Genomic DNA, 25,624 nt, shown 5'->3' with positions numbered 1-25,624 from the left:
ACAGTGAAGATAAAGTTGCAGTTTAAGAATAGTGAGATGTGTATTTACACTCAAGTTTCCCAGTAACTAACAGTGAAGATAAAGTTGCAGTTTAAGAATAGTGAGATGTGTATTTACACTCAAGTTTCCCAGTAACTAACAGTGAAGATAATGTTGCAGGTTAAGAATAGTGAGACGTGTTTACACTAAAGTTTCCCAGTAACTAACAGTGAAGATAATGTTGCAGGTTAAGAATAGTGAGACATGTTTACACTCAAGTTTCCCAGTAACTAACAGTGAAGATAATGTTGCAGGTTAAGAATAGTGAGACGTGTTTACACTCAAGTTTCCCAGTAACTAACAGTGAAGATAATGTTGCAGGTTAAGAATAGTGAGATGTGTATTTGCACTCAAGTTTCTCAGTAACTAACAGTGAAGATAATGTTGTAGGTTAAGAGTACTTTCAAAAATCTTCTGGATGCCAAACTTGCTTTTAAATCTATGTTACGTAACATAAGAAGTGTATATCAGTACCTTTTTTCTTTCTTTCTTTACTATGTGTGTATTCCATCGTACTGAAAAAGATTTATTTTGTGCATTATTTTCTATTCATGCTACATAATTCCCCCAGTGGATCAGTAGTAAGCCTGAAAGCATATCACCCTTTAAGACTGGGTTTCAATACCTGTGGCAGTCACAGCACAGGTAACTTTGTGCTTAAAAATGCAACACGCACCAAGTGTGTTATTGTTAAACAAGATATAATTTGTATAATTTTGCTTATTGTTCAGTGTGTGAGAGAGAGATTGTTTTGCTTTTTTCTCATGTAAAGAATTTTTTTTTGAGGATGGAGGAACTTTTATATTAATCTTTGCATCAGGAAGCTGTAAAAAACAACAACAACAAGATAACAGTACTTACACTTCTCAGAAACTAATGTCATGTTAAGTGTATGAAGAAACTCAGTTTGATAAGAGCTATTTGTTAGTGAAAAAAACCCCACTAAAAACAGATAATCAGCCAAGCCTTTTTAATATTCATTCATTGTTTTTTATAATTCGTCTCCTTTATTAGTGTTTTTTTATGGAAAAAAAAATATATCCATTAATAGTGAGGGTACCAACTGATGATGATGCAATATGCTTCTAATCATTATACTTTTTTTATTGATTTATGACATTAAGTTCCATTGGTCAGTTTGTTATGCAGGACTGGCTTCAAAATATAGAAGTTCTTATTAATTACTTAGGACTCGTTTAGTATAACTGTGTAAGCCTTAAAATATATATGATACTAGGAATATTGATACTGTTATATCTTTTGTTAACCCATTGACTTTTTATTCACCATATAGGGTACTGTCCACCTCTGGCAGTTGAATGTGTGTGTTGTATACAGTATATGGCTTGCAAAATTTCCACACATGTTTAAAGCAGGTGCAGTCAAAGGGTTAAACTGTGTGTGTGTGTGCATGGATATCTGGGTTTTGAAATAAGAGGTTTTATTTGTTTAACATATTTCTCCTCGTAAATTAGTTTCAAGTGTGAAAATATTCAACTATGAATATCGGCAAGCTGGGGCTGCAAGTGGTTTTGCTAATCCTGCTAACTTATTTGGTCGAATGTTGCACGTGTTTTGTAAATTAAGGCTTGCAACTTTAACCTCCTGAATTGTTTTTGTTTTTTTAAGTTGAGAATATTAATACATTTGTGTTATTGTGTATAACATTTTTTGTTGATTTTGTGAATTAATTTAACTTTGAATAAATATAGTATTAGGTTTGAAATAATTTTGCTTTATCTCTCTGGTTTATTTTAAGTAGTATTTACCAAAAACAGTCTTAGATTAGGGAAAGTTGAAATATTTAATTTCTTATTTTATGAAGATTGAATAATATTTTTGTATAAATTTATCCCTTAAACAAGTTGAATGCTTCATCATCTATGACAACGAATACATACTGTCAATAATTACATTATACTAATGTTAGAAGTCATGAAATTTAAATTTCATAATGAAACCATCCATGGGGATATGAACTTAATTCAAGAATTTACTGATATACATATATATATATATATATTTTTTTTCGCGCAAAGCTACACGAGGGCTATCTGAGCTAGCCGCCCCTAATTTAGAAGTGTAAGACTAGAGAGAAGGCACCTAGTCATCACCACCCACTGCCAACTCTTAGGCTACTCTTTTACCAACTAATAGTGGGATTGACTGTCACATTATAACGCTCCCACGGCTGAAAGGGCGAGCATGTTTGGTGTGACAGGGATTCGAACTCGCGACCTGCAGACTGCGAGTCGAGCGCCCTAACCACCTGGCCAGGTCCGTTTAGAGAGAGAAAATATGATTAAAAAACAAACAAACAAACAATTCTCTAAAAGATTTCAGTACACCTATGTTGTAGTTAATGAGTATCAGTTGAACAATCAAGCACAAAAAACGAATATAACAAACTAAAACGATTATTAAGAAACATTAATGATTGGAATTTTATGTAATTATATTGAAACTTCATATTCAGATAAAATCTAAATTTAGTGTAGAAATAACTACTAGTTTGTTCTCGTTTTTTTGGAAGCTGTTAAGACCTGTTACAGGTATCTTTTATATTGAAGTGAGGACAAATAATACATAATTTATATTCAAGTTATTTTCCAGATTCCTACAGAATATATCCAGGTTTCTGCTAAAGACAGGCTACTAGAATTTATTAACTTTGAATACCTTTTTCTAATCTTTAAAAATTTGGTAGACAGCAGAAACCAGGAATAGTCTTACTAGAGAAGACAGCCTACTTTAATCACATGTTTAGCTGTGCATACTCTAACTGGATACAAACTAGTATTGCCTCAAAGCTACTTGGCTCACATTTTACATTAATATCTTTTGTTATTTATAAAGTAATTCAAAATTAATTTTCAAAAAGGTTCTGTGTGAGTGGATAACAACCTGTAAAAAAATTAGAGAAATTTTCTGAGGTAAGTTTGGAACCCGATTGATTTAGTTGCTCTAGATTCACACAAATAGAGTCTAACAGAAAGAACAGGGTTTTTGCTTTGTGGGGTTGTATTTTTCAGTGTCCTGCTTTCAGTCAAAAGCAGTTTATACAATTTCAAATCAACTACTTGATGTACTGCAAATTAACTTCAGAAAGTGAGGAACGTTTGTATGATGCAAACTGAAACGTTATAAATAAGTGTTAAAAAGATTCAGTTTTTGCAAGACATGACACTTCCTTTATCAGTATAAAGTAAACAGAGGGATTTTTTTATACTTATGCATACAAACAGGATAAGAGTTTTACCAGAGTTCCATTTACAGAAGAAGTAATTGTTCATCAGCATCACTGTTAACAAAATATTTTTAATGCATAGAAAAGTGTTCTTTCAGTCCGATAATGTTTCTTGGAGAACCAATACCAAGGATATGTCTTGGTTGGCATATTTATGAGATTATACAGAAAAATTGTTAATAATTACTGACTATATGGGATTTAATCTTTAAGAACAAGCTCCTCCACGACCTCCTCTGCCTGGCCAAGAAGAAGTACCTCCACCTCGTCCTCCCCCTCCAGAAACAGATGATGAATTTGAAGCAACTTTCCCTGCTCCTCAGCCTAATCAACCAATTATGGTACGTTTTAGATCACCCTTTCCAAAATCAGCCAGTCATGGTAAGTTAGATCTTACTTTTTCAAATCAACCATTACGGTAAGTTTTATATTACACTTTTTCAGATCAGCCAACCATGGTAAGTTAGATCATTCTTTCCAAGATCAGCCCACCATGGTAACTTAGATCTTACTTTTTCAACTCAACCATTATGGTAAGTTTGAGATTACTCTTTTGTGTCAGGAACTTGTTTACCCATGGAATAAACTTAAATATATCACAACTACTACTTAAGTTCAAGAAATAGTAAAGATGTGTAGCTATTACTGACATAACTGTAGTTTCTCTAGTATATTGGGTTATGTATCAGAAAACTTTATAATGTTCTTTAATGTTACTTAACATTTCCAAATTTAAAACTGTCTTAACTTTGTTTTTTAACTTTATAAGAGATGCTCGTTGTTACCCAATAGTGTTGAAATTTTTTGGAAAGGTAAATGATGGATTGGAAAGAGATGACAGTGTCAATATCAATATAATAATCAAATCAAATGCTTTATGTATCGAGGCTGAAGTGAAAGTGATAAGCTAATTGTTAAGTGGCAAGACTGTTGCAAATGAATATGTAAATAAACAATATAGTTTAATTTTCTCCTGTTAAAAGCAATCATATGATCAGCAGCAATGATTGGTAAGACAAGGACAAAACTTACATGTCTATGCTCTGAAGTCCTCAGAAGTCAGAATTAATTTGGTGTAAAAGCACTAAAACTACCCTCTTAATACACACATTTTCTGAAGCTAGCCATTCATTAAATGAGCATTGTAATGCTAAAATATCTTTCACTTGACAGTTTCAAGTCTGATAATATGCAACTTTAATATGAAACATCAAACAACTTCCTTGACCAGACTACAGAAACAAACACCTTGTACTGAATTTAGCACATGAACTCAACTGGATTTGGGATGTTCTAGATAAGATAATGTTCTTTTTAAAATTTTGTTAAGGGGAACTACAGACTATAGGAAAGTATTAAGTTATGGAGTATTATATGCATACCTATAAAACATCATAGTTGCTAAGGTTCATTTATAGCAGGACTATCTCTTCCCTATTATCAAAGTTTGCCAGTAAACAAATTTGTTCATACCCTATTTAACCTGTTTTAGAAACAGGGCTTTCTTTTTTAAAAAAACTTGGACAATAAAAAGACTCATAAAATGCTCTCAAAATGTTCAAAAATATTTTCTAATCATTGTTTATGAGCAATGTATAGTAGTAGTTATTTTCTTTACTATCAGCAAGGATAAAAAAATGTAAAAGAAATAATATTGTAATTACCTGTTATATGTAGTTTTAAAATAGTCTAGTCAAGGCAGATTATTGATAACATTAAAGAAGAAAATGTAAATTAACTTGTAAATGGGTATATTCATTCAGTTATATATTGATAGCAAAGTTTGTTTGGTGATTAAATGTGTGTTGAAAAGATATCTAAAGATGTTCTTTATTTGTTAGGAATATTTACTAGTTTCAAGTTAATGTTTAAATTTGCATCCATGATATGATGGATCATTTTGAATCACCTTAAATAAACTAAATGCTGTATTTGTTAGTTACTTGTCAGTGTGGAATATTCCTTATATGCATCCACTAGGTGGCTATATTTATTAGATACAAGTCAACATGTAATATTTTTTTTATCTGCATCCAGTAGGTGGCTGTATTTAGTAGTTACAAGTCAACATGTTTGAATTAGTCAACTCTTTTATGTTAACTAGATGGCTGCTCATGGTCTACATCAAGAGGTCAAACAGTGGTCAAGCAAGGACAATGAAATTGTTGCTGCTGCTAAGAAGATGGCTTTGTTAATGGCTAATCTTAGCCAGCTGGTTAGGTAAGAGTGGCTAACATCAGTTTTTTGTAATTTGATTTAGGCTTAACTTTTTGAGATGTCATTGTACTTACAGTTAAAAAAGATTACACAATGTAAATTTAATTAAGTTTTATTTTTACAGGCATATTTATGTAGGTTGCATGTTGATCTATGATATCTTTGTACTGTATATACCTTATAAGTCTTTAACAATTCAACATAAGTCTAATGTAGGTAGTATGGACTTCGTGAAATTTTTCTGGATTTAGATTATTCTTTCATTCTTATTCCTGCCTGTATATTGTTTTAATTGTATCCAATTTTCAATTAAGTTAATTTTTTATTTAGTTTATTCAAAGTTTCTTTTTAGATTTAAGGTACTTTGATGTGAAGATAATATAGTTGTGTTTTTTGTTTGTGTAACAGAGGAGAAGGAGGCTCCAAGAAAGATTTGATAGCATGTGCCAAAGCCATTGCAGAAGCTTCTGAAGAAGTAACTAGATTGGCAAAAGAACAGGCTCGAATTTGCACAGATAAACGCATGAGAACAGTCAGTAGAAATTGTTTTATATTGGGTGTTTATACATTTTGTGTAACTGTGTTTTTTGTAAAATAAGATAAAAACAATAAATGTTTAGGGCTATTGTCAGTGATATAGTGGTAAAAAAACAATTCTGTAGCTATCCTGATGATAAATGAATCCACAGAAAAACACACACACACACACATTATTTGAAAGAATAGTATTTTTTAATACTTGCATTTAAATTGTATACCAGGCGGAATTAATGTGGATTCAGTATTAATAATTGTTATCGCTATATAGTTTTTAACACAAGTTCTAAGAAAGAAAAATAATAAATACGTATGATAATAATTATAATTATTAGCAGCTGAGCACCATGAGACTGAAGAAAGTGCTGGTTCCATTATGCCCCTGTCCTTAATTGGAGGAGAAGTAATTTATGTTTCAAATACAAACATAACACTTTAAAAAAAACCCTAAATGACACTTTCTTGTGATCAAAACAGTATCTTTGATATAAATGACAAATATTATAATGAAATATACAATCAATATACACAAAGCTTTACAATAACAGTTTCTTTCATGTGTAACATACTAAGAGAACATGCTGAGCTTCGTACAGTTACCTTATTTTGTTTATAGTTATTTCATATTTGTTTACTAACTTATTTTTTCATTGAGAGTAGTTGAAAGGTTAATATCAAAGTTATAACAAGAAGTGGCTCAGTCATATCGATTGAACTTATTTGCAAGGAGTTTTAAAATGCTCTAAATAACTTTATTGTAAGATATTCTGGATAGTATATACGAGTTATTGGTAAATTAATAATTTGTTAATTTCATATAAAACATTGTTAAAATTTTAATAACTCTAATGTTTTAACAGAACATCCTCCAGATCTGTGAGCGAATTCCAACTATCGGCACTCAACTGAGAATTCTCTCAACAGTGAAAGCAACAATGCTGGGTGCCCAAGGTAAGATCTTGGCAGTTATCTTATTTTCTTTCTAGTTATTTCAGCTTTGTTTACTAATTTAATTTGTTGCTAGAGGATAAAGTCTATCATCTGAAACTTTTGAGTATAATTTGATGAAGTAATGGTGAATATCCATGGCTGCTTAATTAATGAAACTCAAACTGTATAATTTTTTTAGCTTGTTGGGATTTTTATCCATGGTTTATTTAAAAATGCTTGATACTGAAGGAAGTTAAAAAATACAGTTATGGAATATAATTAAACTATGTGGATTCTGGGGAAGTTTAAATGACCTGATCTTAGGTAAATTTATTATTTTAAGGTCTGATTTGATAAGCTTCAAATTGGTGTACATGGATTCACAATTGAGTCATGATACTACAGAAGATAAGGTAAGGCAATCCTTATCGTGCCTCAAAAGGCATGTAAGGCTGGTGCTTATGTTCAGTTTTCTGTGGCACAAGTGAATGAGAACGGTAACACAATCCTTCTGGATGAGATGCCGGTTATGTGGTATACAGCTGGGTGGATTGAAGCAAATGGGGTAATACTAAAGGGTGTATGGAAATTTATCATCCAAACATAAAAATAAATGGCTCCAAAATTTTACATATTTGTAACTAGAGGTGAAGAGTACCATCTAGAGAACTGCAATTCTAGATGTTCTTTATAGCAAATAAAAGAGAAGTCGTAGCGATTGAACATGTACCACAGTTGTAAACTTTGTTTTCCAACACGTGGATACAATGTTTTTCATTGGTGCAACTGACCTGTGTCCTGGTGATAAGAAACACAGTAGTGTTAGTTACAGTTATAAACATTTTGGTGCTAATGCATTCTTACATTTAGCTGTGTGGCTTTTTTGGGGGGGATAAGTGATTTTGGAACACCCTGTATAACTTTGGTCATTATTAGATCCATTAAAAAAAGAAACTTATGAAATGTTCTTAAATAAAACTTGCACATTTGTTGCTACAAATTTATATTTGGAACTTTATAAAAAAAAAAAAGTAAGTGTGGTTGAAACATCTAATGCAAGAAATTCCTCGAATGTTATTTAGTCCAAAATTGTATTCTCAAACACTAGTGTTTCTATGTGTTTGATATTGAAATTAGATTAAATTATTTTTACAGCACCAGTCCCAACACCAGATGGCAGTCAAATTATTTGTGGTAATATACTCCATTTAGTTTTCAGCATGTTTTTTTTTTTTTGGGAACATCTGGAAAACTTGTGTCTCATGTGAACATCAGTACAAAATTGTAATTTGCCTAATAGCATGTTGATATAGTGTGTGTGTTTTAAGTGATGTGAAAGAGTTAGTAGTTGGGAATGTCTGTATAAAGCAGGAACAGACAGACTTTTCTGACCTATATTTTACGTATGTTTAGGCTCAATCATTGGATGTTTCTGATACTAATACAAGCTTTTTAACTTGTCCTTTGAGATTTGAATGTTAAAAGTAATTATTGTTAACAGTTGTAAGTGAACTAGAATGTAAAACAACAAATTCTGCTTGTAAATTAAACTTGAAAAACATAATTAATGTTATTTTATTTCTACATACCTGTTTACCATACTACTCGCTTGACAAAACTGTTATGGAGTGTCTTTGAAACCACTTAGTTTGTACATGACAGGAGTTACATACAATAACCTTCTATAAATGTAAACAAGCAACTTTCTTTTCTGTGTGTGTCTCATACTTAAACCACATCTCTTGTAAATGTAAACAAGTGACTTTCGTTTCTGAGTGTGTGTCTCGTACTTAAGCCACATCTCTTGTAAATGTAAACAAGTGACTTTCGTTTCTGAGTGTGTGTCTCGTATTTAAGCCACATCTTTTGTAAATGTAAACAAGCAACCTTTTCTTTGTCTGTCTCTTACTTAAGTCACATCTCTTGTAAATGTAAACAAGTGACTTTCGTTTCTGAGTGTGTGTCTCGTATTTAAGCCACATCTTTTGTAAATGTAAATAAGCAACCTTTTCTTTGTCTGTCTCTTACTTAAGTCACATCTCTTGTAAATGTAAACAAGTGACTTTCGTTTCTGAGTGTGTGTCTCGTACTTAAGCCACATCTTTTGTAAATGTAAATAAGCAACCTTTTCTTTGTCTGTCTCTTACTTAAGTCACATCTCTTGTAATTGTAAACAAGCAACTTTCTTTTCTGTGTGTCTTATACTTAAGCCACATTGAGTCAGCTGAAGCATGTTCTTAGGAAGAAAATTTATTTCTTACACAAAAGTTAATTTCCTGCTAATGTGTCTGGTAGCTTGGCAATGAGTGTAAAACTGTTACATTTTGAACTATTACAAGATTTTATGAGAACTGAGTTATGTTGTCCAGATCTCACATAGTGCTTTTAATATTTATACACAAAGTTTTTAACGATTAATTGCTAACAAATATGGGGACATTTTAAACTTCCTTTTTACATTTTTTAATTTAATGTTCAAATTAAACAATTTTGGATGGAAAAAAAGACAAATGACAAAAAATAGCTTTCAGATATTAAGATCATAAAGAGTTCCAAAATATTTTAACTTGTCACTACTCATTTTTAAAGTTTTGTTTAGGATATTTTTAACTTTTTATTGTTATCATTTGAAATGAAATTTTAGTAACTATAAATGACCGGCATGGCCAGGTGGTTAGGGTATTCGACTCACAATTTGAGGGTTGCAGGTTTGAATCCCCATCACACCAAAACATGCTCACCTAGTGTCCGAATTAGGATGCTAGTTCTACTCCCGGATACTCACTTCCAACAGAATTTGCGAGAACACCAAACAAAACAAAAAAATTATTAGAGCAGAAATGGCATAAGTATATAGATAAGGCAATTTGAAATGTCGTGGAATTGTATTGAAAAGTTTTATTTTGAAAATATTTCAGGAATTTAGTTAATTCAGAGTCTAGTTTGAATTCTGATGAGTATTGAAGAGAGTATGGTTTGAGGTTATATCTTTACTGCAAGTTTGTATTCTTAACCCATTGACTTCTGATTCACCTTATAGGGTACAGTCCGCCTCCAACAGTTGAATGCGAGTGTACCATATATGGTGTATGGCGTGCAAAAATTCCATGCACATTTAGAGCAGCCATAGTCAATGTGTTAATCAGTGTATTAATGATCACTAAAGGCATTTGGCAAGGTTTGGTGACATATGGCTGTTGATTTATATGATCTCTCCTATGTATTGTCTATAAACGCATTTCTCTAAAAAAATGTTAAACCTTTTTTTTAGAAAGATTAGGTTTCTTTTTTGTTAACTCTCTTATTCTAATTATTTGGGAACTCTCAGGAACAGAGGAAGATCAGGAGGCTACAGACATGCTGGTAGGTAATGCTCAAAACCTCATGCAAAGTGTGAAAGAAACTGTTCGAGCTTGTGAGGCTGCCTCCATCAAGATCCGCACAGATTCTGGTATTCAAGTTCGTTGGGTTCGCAAGCAGCCCTGGTATCAATACTAAACAAACTCAGTTTTCAGTAAAACACTTTGGCAATCTTATTTTCATATATATATTAATGTGTTCACTCCAACTTTTTTTTAACATATTTCAAATCTTAGCTCTTTGAATGTGTCGTTACAGTTTGAGCCCAATTTCTTATGAGTTGTGATTATGTTACAGCTTTTCATCTATGACAATGAAAGAAGTGATCATTTTGGGTCTCATCAAAAATGTTTTTAAGAACTGTCAATTTCTACTGCAAAGTTGAAATATAAACATGTTTCTTATCAATATAAACTGGATGACAAAGTTGAATTTAATCTATTTTGGTTCATTTAGTTTGTCATTTTAGTTGCTTATGTTCATGTAAAAACTATCACAATTAATTGACTAATCAGAATTTAATATTTTTTTATACATTTTTGTGTATACATTGTTATAACTAATTTTTTGTTTCCTTACAAAACATAATAAATCAACATCATATAAAATAAAGTATTAACAGACAAAAACGTATTAAATATTTGTGTTGCAACAGCACAGCATATTATAGTTAACCAGATTGTCATTTTTTATATCTATAATTAGTCATAAAAATAAGGATTATTTTTATCATAGATTTATATAGAAAAAAGAATTAAATCCTTTATGATGAAACAAGTTCTATAATAAGACTAAAACAGTATTTTTGAAAAGTTGTAAAGGTTATTAGAAAAAGTTAACACAAACCAGCAACTTTAGTTGTGCTTACCTTGTCTCTGTTATTTTTGAATTTATTATGTGAATTTTTTTTCCCCAAGAATACTAATAACCTTATAGTTTTAACTATTTGGCTGTATATTAGTGCCATAGGTTTCTAATTGTGCAATACATTATGAAAGATTTATAACTAATAGTACACGAGGTGTATTAAAATAATGTGATTAAGTTATAAGGTTAAAATTATGTTTAATGTTGCTTTCAAAATAAAAGTAGGAGACCAAAATGTCAATAATTCTATGTCAGAACACATAAATGCTCTGGTCTTAAACTTTTTGGGTATTGACGATGATGTGTTACAAGAAATGGTTAATTGGTATTTCACACCATTAAAATATTTATTTGTGCAGTATCTTTGTCTTTACCACAGCCATCTTTAAAAGTTTACGGTCTTCAAGCAATTTTAAAGTCAATAATTAAATGCATGTGTTCTGAAGTTGCTTTGTTGAAATTGTTTTAAAAACTGCTTTAAATAACAGGTTGCTCATATAAGATATGAGAGCATAGTTCACAGTATACATGGACTCCTGATTAAATCTGATAGTTACTAGAATAATTCATACTATTCATTGTTAAATTTCTTGTGAAAACAACGATTACAGGAAAAGATATTTAGACAGTGTTCTGCTTATTTCTATTTGTTGGACTGCTATTGCTTTAAAAGTATTTATAGAAGAACAAACAAAATATTTGTTATAATTCGCTACTTAACTAGTTTTTATGTTCTTAATCTTATTTTTCGTAAAAGCTTTGAAGTTATTCCAAATGGATAAAGCACAACTAGGGCCAGTCGATTTTTAGAAACCGTCTAAAGTGAACCATGCAAGTTTTTTTTAAAGGGGGGTATTATCTACTCCCCTTGTTCACAATCTTCTATATGCTTCAAAGTCCTAATAGGTTAAAATATAAAAAAAGTGCAATTATAAAGGTACATCAAATACCATTTAAATAACTGAATGTTAAAAAGTAGTTTTTATTTTTAACTTCAGAACATGTGGTTCATATTTTATCATTAATTGTAGCAATTGGGAAGAACTTTATATAATCTGCCTAGAGATATATATATATATTTACAAAAGACTCAGGTTGTCCACAAACAGTTTGGGAACCACTAACCTATACCATTGTATCAGAATAATATGAACTTTTGAAGAATGTTTATAGGTGTATAAAAAAAATTTTACTAATCTGTAGAGCATCAGAATGAGACAGAAGTAAACAATGTGCCTTTTTTGCTTCAAATGATAGTGACAGATAATTTTGAATAAAAGTTTAAATAATACCATCATAATATAGGTTAAGTAGGTTTTCTCAACATAAAGCAACACAGTGGTCTATATGCACTGTGTTTATCATGGGATCCAAATCCCAAGTTTTAGCACTGTAAGTTCATAAATTTACTGCTGACTTACTAGGGGACATAGGTGAAGTGGTAAAAGTTAGAAGGAAGTTATTAATTGGGTGAAACTTTAATCGGGTAATGATAATCTAGATTAAAAACTTGTATTTTATATTTACTATTGTAAAATGTATAGCATTTTGAGACATACATCTGTGTTCTTCCTCAACAAATGTTTGTATTTGACCTAAAAAAAACAATCTTTCTAAACTACCAGTGAAACATTTCATTACGAGTAAAGAAAATAAAACATATTGCACGTATTTTACTCTGTCTTGAGATTCAGTGCTGAATGAGTTCAAAGCATAAGCACACGTGCAATAAATGTGATTGTAGTTCTTAGTTATAAGCCATTTGTATTCATTGTTACCGTACAAACTATAAACATGGGAATCCACTGTTCAAATCCCATTACTGGAAACTCAAAGAAAAAACTATGCTTTGGGTTGTGGATGCATTATAGTGGCAGTAGTCAAATCTAACTATTTGATCAGACAAGAGAAGGCAGTGGGTGCTATTGACTAGCTGTCTTCTATCTAGTCCACCATTTAAAAATTAGGGACAGTAGGCACAGATAGCCTTTAAGTAGCTTTGTTGGATTGTCCAAAAACAATCATTATTCCTTGTAGCTCATTTTGAAGAAATCTACCTGATATTCAGAGGACTGTTGTTGGACCTAAAGCAGGTAATGGTAATACTAAATTATTGTTGGTAGATTTCTAGTTAGGTATTGATGTTTAATGATGGAAACCCTTAACTACTGCATGCAACTTTACCAATTGATGTCACCGGTTTGTTACACATTAGATATAAACTATATTTAGTGATTGTTATTAAATGTGTACTTATGAAGGTTACACTACTGCCACATCTGGTATTTATTGGAAAGTTTTATATGTCAAGTTTCCGGAAACTATTTGCACCAACCGGTTCACTGACTTCATGATGAATTGTCAAAATAGTATTTAACAAGCAAGGTTATTCAAGCATTTCCTCTCTCATTGTAAAATAAATTAGTTTTGTAATGGTTTTATAATTAAATTCAATGTGTTAGGATGTCAGCTTAAAGGCAAGTTCAATAATAGTAAATAATGTGACATTTGTTCAGGTTTTTCATTTTAAACATTGCCTCAAAATGCATCATTCACAGCAACCAAAGGTATTATTGTTAAAATGTTGATGAAGCTTAATTACAATTCACCATGTATTTGAGCTTAAACGTTTCCGTGGCATTACCTCACTCATACTGAACAAAATTCATAAAGCCATTGAGAGTAACAGTTTTATAAAGATTCTCCACTTATTTTTTATGATTTGATATCATACTTTATAATATCAGGTGCATACTTGAGTATATGTATTTATCTGTAGTCCCCGCTCCAAAAAGAATTATTTTAACGTATGTGACTGAAATTAGCATCATGCAAGTTATTAGAATGAATTTTATATCTAATTTTAGAGAATGTTATTTTACATTTATAGTTTATTAATCTTAAAAGCTATCTTAAGTTTGTATATTACTAGTGTCATATCAACAGGAATATGACAGAGTTGTGAAAGTTAAAATATCTATTTTGTGACTAATGCTCCCTGAAGACTCAAAATATTGACATATATAGAATTCATTGTCCCCATTGATTGATTTAAAAAAAAATTTGGTAAAAAGAGATTTTTTTCTCTATTCTTTGCAAACATTAAAAATTGTGCCTTAATATTCTACATAACTGGAATGTTTTGATTTTTAAAATTTTGAATATAAATGTTTGATATATTTTCTCTCTAGAGTAATAAAAATCACAAATGCTATTTAGATAAACTTTTGTACAACTGGAGATATTTTTGCAACGAAACTTCATCATAGTCGTGGTGGTCAGTTAGATAACCATTTTTAACTACCTTGTTTTTTGTTAATAACTTTTGGACTGGCTTAATAAAGTAACAATTGGTGCTAACTAAAACGTGTTTTTTTAAATACTTTGCTGTAACAACATTATAACACTGTAAATGTGGAACAAAAAACACTCATGTAAACAATTTCTATTAAGAACACTAAGTCTAGTACTACAGAAAAAACTGATTAAATTTCAGATAACATTAATCGTAATGTTGAGAGATTTGAGAGTTGCTACTTCAGTGTATGTAAAAACCAGGTAGTTTACTCAGCATCTGAGCACCAAATAAAAAGATGGTTTATAACATATGCTTTAGTAAAGACAAGGTTTTTAGTATACTCCCAAATTATAATTCACGATGACAGAATTACTGAACATGTTAACTTAAGAGTGATAAGTGTGTATAAATCAAAACAAAGACTGGAAATGTTGTATGTAACTAAAATACACATTTAAGATAAATCTTAACACAGGCTCGATCCCTGTGCTTGTTATAGTTTATGCTATAACTTTTAGATTAGTAAGTGAAAGTTAATAAAATTTGGCAGATTACAATGCTTTCAAACACAAAATATAAGTTTTTATTATTAAGTCTTAAGGTTTGTAGAGCAATGATTTTCTCTTCTTTTTCACGTTGCCTATCTATCGTGCAAAGTAATTTTCATTTTAAGATTAAAAATCCTTTTATCCATCAGAAAATTTTGAAATTTCACATGCAGATAGTTGTCAAGTGTTTCTTATGAAAAAACTTTATATTTATCCGTTATTCTCAGTAATTAATCTCTGTATGGGTTCGGTAGATTTGACCAATCTCACAAACACCATAAAAAAAAATTACGAAATAAATATAAATTATGCCTTTCATTCCACAATGAACAGAAATTATATCACAAAAACATAAATGTTTAGACAAAATAGCTTAAATCTCATAACATTATACATTTATTGTATTGACATTTTAGCCGTGCCTGGCTAACAATGATGTAGCTCACGTGCACCCGTTACCATATCAAATAACATAAAACTGCTATTTGGTCTGTACAAAGTAACTTTTTTTGACTGTGTTTAAGTAGACTAGTATTCTGTAAAATACAGTCACATTTCAATTATTATAGATTATTAGTATTTTGAAACAAGTTCTTAATCTTATTTTTTTTAAAACACAGAACTGTAACTAAAGAAGTAAAGCAAACAATTATCTCTTCTAGTTACAATATTTGTACTTGGTTAATGAATCTTTTAAAATTTGCACATGGAGGATACGAAATATTTTTTTTAGGTTTTATATATAAATTTGAATAACTAACAAATCATAAATTACTATATTAACAGTACAGAATTACACTAATTTAGCTGTATTTGGGTCTAAAAAAATGCGAAATTTCAAGCAGACTAAAGAAACACCTACCTCGTTGGAATATTGGTTCAAAAGAAAGAAATGGCTCACTACAATGCACGAGAAAGCCACTAGGGGGACATTCTGAGCTTGTATATAAGAGAATTTCCAAAAATGGAAAGAGATGGACAGGGTGCCACTATGTTTGATTTATTATATAAGCAATATCTTAGCAAATTGAAAAGATAAGAGGCTCTTATTTTATATTATAGCTTGTCAATATCGGTAATTTGAGTTTCTAATTTGTACGAAACTATACTTATAGTATTTTGACTTCGAACATCCAATTTGAACCAGTGATTCATTCAACATACCATGTGACAAAAAAAAATTGATTTTTATTTTTTAATATTTGCTTTTAGATTAAAAAACTGAGTAATGTATAATACTAAAATTTGAAATAAAATTTTGAACGCGAGCCAAGAAACGAGATGACATGGCCTTTCACCCGTGACCCATCTCGAAGGGGTTAAAAGGGATAGATGTTGGTTAAATCATATACGAAGATAATGTGTCAATTACTAGCTGTAAAGCATGTCTGTTAAATAAAGTGACTAAGTTTCCATTTTGAAGATGTTTACAACAGCTTTGTGAATCAATATCATTGCTGAAATTCCCAGTTTGGATATATAAACAAACACTAGGATTACATATTTTGACTTTTTATTTCCTCTTTAACATGGATACAAACAGCTCTTAAAATTTCTGGAATCCTTTCTTTGCTCCAGATGCTTTAGTAACCTTGAGAACATTGAACCTCACAGTCTTGCTAAGAGGCCGACACTCCCCTACGGTAACAACATCTCCTATAGCCACATCCCTAAAAAAAAATATATGTATAAAACATCAGATGTAATTCTAGATATACACAACAATATAACGTGGAAAATAGAAGTATCAGATAAAGACACATGTAGTTTCTTCAGATCGGTTTACTCAGAAGACCGTCGTGTACATATCATCCTGTACTAGTTATTCAAAAACACTAACCTATTAAACCTTCAGTAAAGTTTTTTTTTTTTTTTTTACCAAACTGTGACCTAACAGTACATAATTGTAACATATTCAAAACTACAAAGTTACAAACTTACCTAAAGCAAGGAGATAAGTGAACAGACATGTTTTTATGTCTTTTTTCGAAACGATTGTACTTCCGTACATAATGAAGATAGTCCCTTCTGATTACAATTGTTCGCTGCATTTTCATTTTAATCACCACTCCACGAAGAATTCGCCCTCGAATACTCACATTCCCAGTGAAAGGACACTTCTTATCTATGTATGTTCCAGTGAGTGCCTATAGCGTAACATTAAATAGCCTTCATATGAATGTCTTAGATGCTACTTCACAAGTTCATTGTAATATATCTATGTAAAAGAAATCATTCGTGGTTATCCCGAGGGTAAAATTTTCACATATTTCTGTAAACTAAAGACACATTTATCCTACACCACCTACCAGAAAGACCTATAAATAGATCAGTTTATAATTATATGTATTTATTTTTATTCTAAGTCATAATGCAAACAATTAAATTAGATTTTATAATGATCTTGCAGAATTTGTCTTCCTTTCAAATTTTATTACCTCAAAACTTGTGACAACTGCATAATGTAATCGTAGTTTAGTCTAATACAATTTGAATATCTGAAATAAACCAAATGAAATTGAATTAAAAACATTCATAACTGAAGAACTTTTTGTTCTGATGTTTAGAATTTTTATTTTAAATTACAAAGGAGAGAGAGAAGATTATTCATGTTTTGTAGTTTACTTTTATACATATTATATACTTAATATAAGTTATATTAAGAAACTATATTTTAAAACATCTCTGGCTGGTTAGTTCTGTAATGACTTCCTGCCTTGCAATGGACAACATGATTGAAATATTTTATACCACTGTATTTACCTGACAAATCTAGCAATTCTATAATAAAATGTACCAACTAACCCATGCAAACCATAACCAATTCAACTACCTAATTAGTGCCTGAAGCATTAAATAGTTTAAAGTGAAATAAATAGCCAGTCGCCATTTCTTAAGGTTTGACTATTTTTCACTGACCCAAACCCTACCAATGACACAGATTGATTTCGTGTATAGTTTTCTGCAAAATAAATGGTAATTTTTCTAATATGCTTAAATATTTAACTAAATTTTTTAAAAATAAATATGTGGAACTAAGGCAGTAACATGAAAAGCACTCTAGAACCTAAGGATCTGTTTTCTTGTGATAATTTAAACAAATACAAGAAATTCAAATGAAACATGGTAAATGATAATTGTACAATGGTGTTGGAACTCTTGTTTCATTTTTAGTGCTTGTCAAAAATATTTCAAGAGAACCTGAGAATCAGAGCAATCAGTCTCCACAAGTTTATTTCGGCAGACCGTCATGATGCAAAGTTCATCATTTCTCAGATGCTCAGAATGTTATAACAGATTATGAATAAACACATAAAGCCTGAAACCTGAGTAAGCAGAACAGATATTACATTCAAGGTTAAAATATCTTCTGGATATCTATGATGCTAAAATTTACTAATCCCCATATTAAGCTGCCACCAATGCTATTTACATGGCTTATAAAACTGAAATAACAGATATAATTATAGTTCACAGTACAATACTTATTTTCAGCACACGACAATTTTATGATTTTTTTAAAAAAATAGTTATTTTCTAGACATTTCTGGTTAAGTAAATGTGTAAAAACCTACCTCCTTTGGTGTTTTAAAGCCTAATCCAACATTTTTTACGTATCTCAGAGACTTCTTTGATTTCTGCTTTGCAAGAGTGGGTTTTCGGTTCAGAAAAACCGTTGGCTGCTTTTGGAAAGCTCTCTCACTCTGAAATATTAAATTATATATGAAACTTTAAAACAGTTTTAAATTAAACGTTACTGTCAAAACTATGACATCGTTTCGATACTAAGCATGTCCTGACAATTGTGTCTCTACACAAACAGTTCCTACTTCTATGTTCTGCAAATTGTTGTGAAAACATGTATCCTAGGCTGAAAATCAGAGCAATCAGTCTCCACATATTAAATATCGGCAGACCGTCATGATGCAAAGCTCATCATATCTCAGCTGCTTATAAAATACATTTGGATACGAGTGAACAACCAGTTAATTTATTACAGGAAATGGATCATATATAAAAATGTTTAATACTTCTTCAGAAGACCATACAATTAAAAAAAATATATAAAAAGGGACCCTCATTAATATAAATGAATATTAATCAAATGAAGAAACACCACGAGAACACAACATTTCTGTTACAATGGTTTGAATATGATAACAGTGTTGTATTTCATTCAAATCTTTATGGTAACTATATTGTAGGGAAAACTTAAGTGTCCAATAGGTTTTACCTTTCCAACTGTAATTTCTATATTTTGAAATTCTAGTACAGAAAGAAAAGATACCTGATTCTGTATTATCTTTACCTATTAAATAACATCTCTTACTGTTATAACTGGAAAATTCTAGTTCTATATGTAATTATTTCATGTTTGACATTTACATGGGAAAACTATGAAACATAATTATAAAATTTTAAAAAATATGGTTAATGCAAAAGACTGAATACATCTGAGAAAAGCATAGAAGAGATCTTTGCACCGTCACTCAAGATTGTATCGTAACATTTTTGGACCTAATCCATATCATAATTTCTCAACACTTTACATAATCTTGCCAAGTCACGCATAGTATTTAGACTCGACTTGCACAAGAATGCTTTGTTAGTGAAAAAAATGCTATTTATACTGCCCAATTTTTGTGATGTAAATATAAAAAAAGTTTAGCTAAATATTACTGGAGATATAACTGACTCAAGTCTATCCGATTATTCAAGTCAGACATGCATCAACAAATTGTGACATCACTTAGTGTACATGAACAGTCACTTACCATTTTATATATTTATAGTTATTAAAACCAATCACCTACTCCCAAATTATTTGAAAATAAATTTTAAAATTTGCTTTTTGGCATGAAAACATACCAAACTCTTCACATAGATATAATGAAATAAACTTGGATATTTTGAACAAAACATTTTGTAGTTTTTCGAAACTATAGAGAAAACATGTTAATACTAGCTAAATAAGCAGTGCCAAAACCTATGTCTCCACTTGTTCATCACAATTTTTCTAAAATAACCTGTATCATGAGGGCTGTCTGTGCTAGCCATCCCTAAGTTAACAGTGAATGACTAGAGGGAAGGCAGCTAATAATCACCACCCATCACAACTCTTGGGCTACTCTTTCACAAATGAATAGTGGGATTGAGCATCACATTATAATGCTTCCACGGTTGAAAGGGCGAGCATGCCTGATGGAACGGGATCTAAACCTGCGACCCTCAAATTGCGAGTCAAGCACCCAAACCACCTGGCCAGAGATCATGAGATATAGGCAATGCTCGATGTGAGGAGGGAACATCGTTTTCATTGTTAATTTTTTTTACAACTTGAGTGCTGGATATTTGAATACCCTGAGTATATTATGCAGTAAAGAAGATGCAAGCATGTGACTGCTTACAAACAAACAGTGCTTGCTTTAGTCATAGTTTTCAATACCACTTCACAGAAGAGACAAAATACTTGACAAGTGAAAAAGTGGCTATGGCTCTACTGTAACAAAAAATTGTAATCACATCTTTAAATCAGATAAATGAATCCAGTGACCCCGTGCATAGACAATTTGCATACTTTTAAACATAAGGCAAAGAGAAAAAAAAAGAAACTTGGGACATTTTCAATGAGCTTGGGACTAATTGTCTGGTTTGCAATGCAAGCATATTAAAAGGAAACTGTATTGCCAATCAAAAATGAGTATTCTAATATAGTTACCTTGAAAACAATATAAACCCTTTACACAATGTCCAAGCATTTTAAGTTTTTTCACCTGTTTATGCTTCATGAAGGAAGGGCTAGAATGTTTTTAATAGCAGAAAATAAGTTAATTTTCTCTGTTAAATGAAATTTTTACCATCATCACTATATAAACAAAGTATACCATGAATCAAAATAAACAGCATCACAACTATATTTTACTGAAACTATACACACAAATGAAGTTGAAAAGATGCTCCCAAGTTATATCAAAGCCAAGTGGTTGAACAATGAAAACACACCAACATTAAATTCTCAAAAGGAGAACCAAATAAGTGGATCTTAAATAACATTTTGCCTGTTTCATTACCCTTTAAAAAGGCTCAAATTTAATACAATCTTCTCAAAATCATATAACAAATAAGGGTTTTTGAAAAGTCCCTCATTGTATAAGCAGCATCACTTACACAAATTATCTTCAGAAAAAAAGGACAAAAAAAAAGAAAAACCCATCAAGATGAAGGAGAAACAAAACAAAAAGCTAGTATCTCATGATCCAGAGCAAAAAACAAGAAAAATGAACTGCAAAATCTTTGGAGAGGAATGAATGGGCAAGTTGTGATGCATGTCCACAGTGCTCTCATAAAACATTTACTGACACTAAGAATATGGATATAAATGATAATTGTCACTACCAATTTATCTGTGGGATGTGTAAGCAGTAAAGTTTTCCCATCTGAATAACAAATTTTATTATTTATAACACAGACCTGTGATGGTTTTATTGCCCTGAAATTTTTAAATTCTACAGTAATTTTTGTGCACTGAATCTGAAAATATCCATTTTTCTGCACCACAAAATGTCGACAACCACTAGCTATATATTTCTTTAGACCAATCACAATGCGAGTTATAGTTCATTCTAGAACCCACAAGAAACACACCACTAATATATAAATGGTTAACAGGTCACACAACGTATCATTTCTGGATAGTATTTGTTTGTGCATGCACTTCTCACATTATTCTTTTCTTTTCAATATTACCTATGGCAACAAGAGGTTGTATAAATGACCCAGACATATTCTGTTATATTTGTGGTAAATTTGATCTAAGGAAGTTTTTTTTTATTCTCAATTTGTAAAAAATCCTTACGTGATAGAAAAACATTAATATTATTTTCAAAATCTGCATAGCTGAATTATGGAAAAATCCGTTACTAAAACCAAAACAACTCTTATGAAGTTTAAATTTTCAGGCCTGTGTAGACACTCCTTTCTTAATTTTGTTAGTGCATAAAATGTTATCAACTGAATTTAACAATTTCTACATAAATGTTATACCTTTCTCTGGTGGTCAGAAAACATGTAAGTGGTTGGACATTCACATTAACATCTGACTGTACACCTCGTATTTCGTAATTACACAAAACACTCCAGTTTTTTTTCAGACATAAATATCTTAATTATAAGATCTTTTTAAAATTAGGTAACTATTTCCTGTTAAGTAGTCAAAAATTCCCCTAATACCCTAAAAAAGGGATACCTTATAAGAATTATTTCTATAATTTGTTTCATACTTAATAACTTGCTCACGATTTTTTCTTGTTTATGGGCATCAAAATAATTGTGCTTGAATAAATTCTGACAGTATTATTTATGTCTCATTCCAGGTCAATTTTTCTGGCCAACTGTCCCAGATACACAAATGCTACAAAATTAGATACTGTGAAATGTCGCAATCACCAAGACCAATTTCCTTACATTTTTTCATTGTTGATAATACCAATCAAATTGAAAATTAAAATGTAGCTATTTATGAAAAACTGCCAGGAAAAGGCTTGTGACTAGCTTGCATTATGTTAAACTCTTACTCTTAGTAGTCTATATATTAAATACTTGCCAAGTCTATCAAATTCAATTTCATTTTTTCAGTGATTAGTTTAACTTTTTGAAAATCAGACGACAGTAAATTTGAATTAGAATTACATCATTTCTACTGAGCTTAATATGTATATTTGATTATGAAGTATAGTAATGTGATGATAATAAATACAGTAATTTCTTACAGTAACTTAAGAGCAATGAATTGTAAGTCCCTGGATAACTAACTTACAGATAAAAGGAGCCACGTGTTAGGCCCGAAAATTTATTAAGCCTATCTAAGGAAGCTTTAATGTTATCCTAAGTACATTCATTCGAATCAAAACGGATAAGTTACAAAACTAAGTAACATTGAACTTAAAGATCTCTGAAATATATTATTACTGTTCCAAACTTAACTTAATGAACTGAAAAGACTAATTAACAGAGCAAGTAATACCAACCTGGTCCGCCATTATCTACTTTGGAAAGAAAGAACGATTAGGCGTTTTACCGAATGCGCATGCGTACTTATAGTTCAGGGAGCATTTCTTAAATTTCTAAATTGCTTTCAAATATTTAGCTCGAAGCTTTAAACATTTAAACTGTTTTGGAAATTTAAAAATTAAAATAATTAAAAAATAAAAGTAATGAATACATTCACTTTCATTAATCTCAATGTTAAAATAGAGCATTTATATAGAAATGATACTGGTGACACATTCTAGCAAACATATATCTTAGTTGATGTCTCATATTAGTAGAAAAAGAAAATCTTGTATTAACAGTTACTACATGCATATTTTTAACCTGAACACTTAAATTAGTTAAACTAAATTCGCAGATCCTGAGACTTTGACAATTTTATTCTAAAGCGTACAACTGTATTACATCCATGTTATATAAACATACTATGCGTTTTCTATTTCGTTCGGCCCGGCATGGCCAGGTGGTTAGGGCGCTCGACTCCCCATCTGCTCACTTGGCCATGCCGGGCCTAATAATATGATAAGCAACTACTGTAGATATCAAGTTTAAATCTTTATGTGGGTCTAAGAAAAAGGAAACTTCTGAAGTATTACCAATATGTAGCATAAAAGTTATTAATAAGTCTTATGTCAACCTTACAAACATGTCAATTAATTTATTGAATTGAGGCTTAAATTTTGCAGTATCTCCACAAATTCTACCTATTAAAGATTTAGTAACTAATATAGAATCTAACGTTGAACAAATTAATTACAATAAAATTAAAAATATTACTAGATATCGATGCCAATATATAATATCAAAACGAAATATTAAAGTGCATAGGAATTTGACGACAGAAGAAAAAACAGCTTTGCAGTCCGTAAAGAATAACAATAATAGTGTGGTGTTGAAGAAATCTGATTACATTTCTGGTGTAGATCAGTTGATCCTAAAAGACATTCTACAACAAAATCCATAACTTGATAAAAACACAAAACAAAAAAACATGTTGATCAATGTATAACTTTGTCACCAGAACAACAACAACCAAAAAAAAAAGAGTTTGATTCCTTCCAATTTTTGTCTACCCCGTCTTTACGCCTTACCTAAGATTCATAAGTTAAACAATAGTTTTAGACCTGTTGTATCCAGCATAGGCACCTCGTCACAATATGTTGCAAAGTACATTGTTTAACGGTTTTCGTATTTGAGTAGTAAGAATAAATACACTGCTGAATTTGTTGAAAAAATGAATAACATTAATCTTAATTCTTGTGATAAGTTGGTATCGTTTGATGTAGTTTCATTGTTTGCTAAAGTCCTGGTGGAATATGCTATTAATTTGTTACGACAGCGGAAGTCACGTGACGCTGGTGGCGCGCGTGATGAGTTTCTCGAATGATCGGGGAAGTCCGAGTGTTTTCGAGATGCCCTCTTTGTTAGTATATAAGCCTGGCAGAGGAAAGCCAACGGGGCGGGAGATATGAATGAAGAGAGAACAGTAGTCACTGTGTAATTTATGGTTCTGTTAGTTTCGAGCTAGTGAGCCGTAAAGTGTGTATCTTGCACTCGTCGAGAGCGAAGTCATCGAAATTGTGAATCGCTGTGATTTATAGCTTGTATTATAAAAGTTGTTAAGTTTAAAGTGATGAGAAACGTACTGATTGTGGAACTTTCTGTGTACTAAAAGTTTGTATCGAGGAAGAATAAACTGATTTAATCAAGAAAGGACTTGTATCGCTGAAGATCCTCGGAAATAATTTATACCGGAAATTAACAAACAAGCAGATACGTTACAAATTGTTTTCATGACAAATTAGTTCAAGTTTCCATTTCTCCAATCAAAATTGTATTATGAGCAGAATATTGGATTAGCCACGAGTTCTCCACTCCTATGTGACCTTTATATGGATAACTTCGAACGTATTGCTCTTGATGATGATTTTTAAAACCTGATCGTTGGATTAGATTTGTTGATGACACGTTCTTGGTTTGGTGGCATGGAGGTATTAAGTTGAAAACATTTTGCTGATTATCTAAACAATGTTGATCCTTCTAAGTCTATTCAGTTTACGTATGAGATTGAACAAGATAATTGTTTACCTTTTTAGACATACTTATTAAAAGAAATAATAATGTAACTATTTCCACAACTGTATATCGGAAACCATATTCAGTCTCCATGCCGCCACATCAAATATAATGCCAGCTATTTTCTCAGAAACTAGCAGCTTTTCATGCTTATATAGACAGAGCATTAGTAAATGGTTTTGATTCTACTAATGTGAATAACGAATTGAATTATATAAAAAGCATTGCTAACGACAAGAGGCTGTAATGTTGATACAATTGAACGTATAATACAAAGAAAATATAATTCAAATTTTTATCAAGCAATGTATTAGATTAAACTGCGTCTATGGTAATAAAATTAACCGCACAGTAATATTATCATATATACAAAGTATAACTAGCCAAATCGCCAATGTATTCAGACAAAATAATTTTATTCCTATTTTTAAACCAATTAACAAAATTAAAACAATA

The 25,624-nt window shown here is 30.9% G+C and overlaps 2 protein-coding genes across 6 annotated transcripts in view; one reads left to right on the top strand and one right to left on the bottom strand.

Annotated features, from left to right (window-relative positions):
• Nucleotides 1-14,563, top strand: part of LOC106461137 (vinculin-like) — a 64,629-nt gene extending 50,066 nt beyond the window's left edge. For 3 of the 5 annotated variants that reach the window (XM_013920925.2, XM_013920928.2, XM_013920931.2), the window contains 6 exons: nt 3,500-3,627; nt 5,391-5,506; nt 5,912-6,035; nt 6,901-6,991; nt 8,126-8,164; nt 10,299-14,563. In XM_013920925.2, coding sequence (XP_013776379.1) covers nt 3,500-3,627; nt 5,391-5,506; nt 5,912-6,035; nt 6,901-6,991; nt 8,126-8,164; nt 10,299-10,468 — 668 coding nt within the window. In that variant the 3' untranslated portion in view covers nt 10,469-14,563. The remainder of the gene's footprint in view (nt 1-3,499; nt 3,628-5,390; nt 5,507-5,911; nt 6,036-6,900; nt 6,992-8,125; nt 8,165-10,298) is intronic. The other 2 variants (XM_013920926.2, XM_013920933.2) reach the window with 1 other exon arrangement.
• A 1,976-nt stretch (nt 14,564-16,539) lies between these two features.
• LOC106461135 (40S ribosomal protein S11-like) lies at nt 16,540-23,149 on the bottom strand. Its single transcript, XM_013920923.2, has 4 exons — nt 23,071-23,149; nt 18,619-18,747; nt 16,985-17,190; nt 16,540-16,713 (listed from the first exon to the last, which is right to left on the bottom strand). The coding sequence occupies exons 1-4, from the start codon at nt 23,080-23,082 to the stop codon at nt 16,590-16,592; spliced, it is 471 nt and encodes a 156-aa protein (XP_013776377.1). The 5' UTR covers nt 23,083-23,149; the 3' UTR covers nt 16,540-16,589.
• Between the last annotated feature and the right edge of the window lie 2,475 nt (nt 23,150-25,624).

This window comes from Limulus polyphemus, unplaced genomic scaffold, assembly GCF_000517525.1.
Source record: "Limulus polyphemus unplaced genomic scaffold, Limulus_polyphemus-2.1.2 Scaffold903, whole genome shotgun sequence".
Taxonomy (NCBI): Eukaryota; Metazoa; Arthropoda; class Merostomata; order Xiphosura; family Limulidae; genus Limulus; species Limulus polyphemus.
This window is presented reverse-complemented; position numbering and strand designations above follow the sequence as displayed.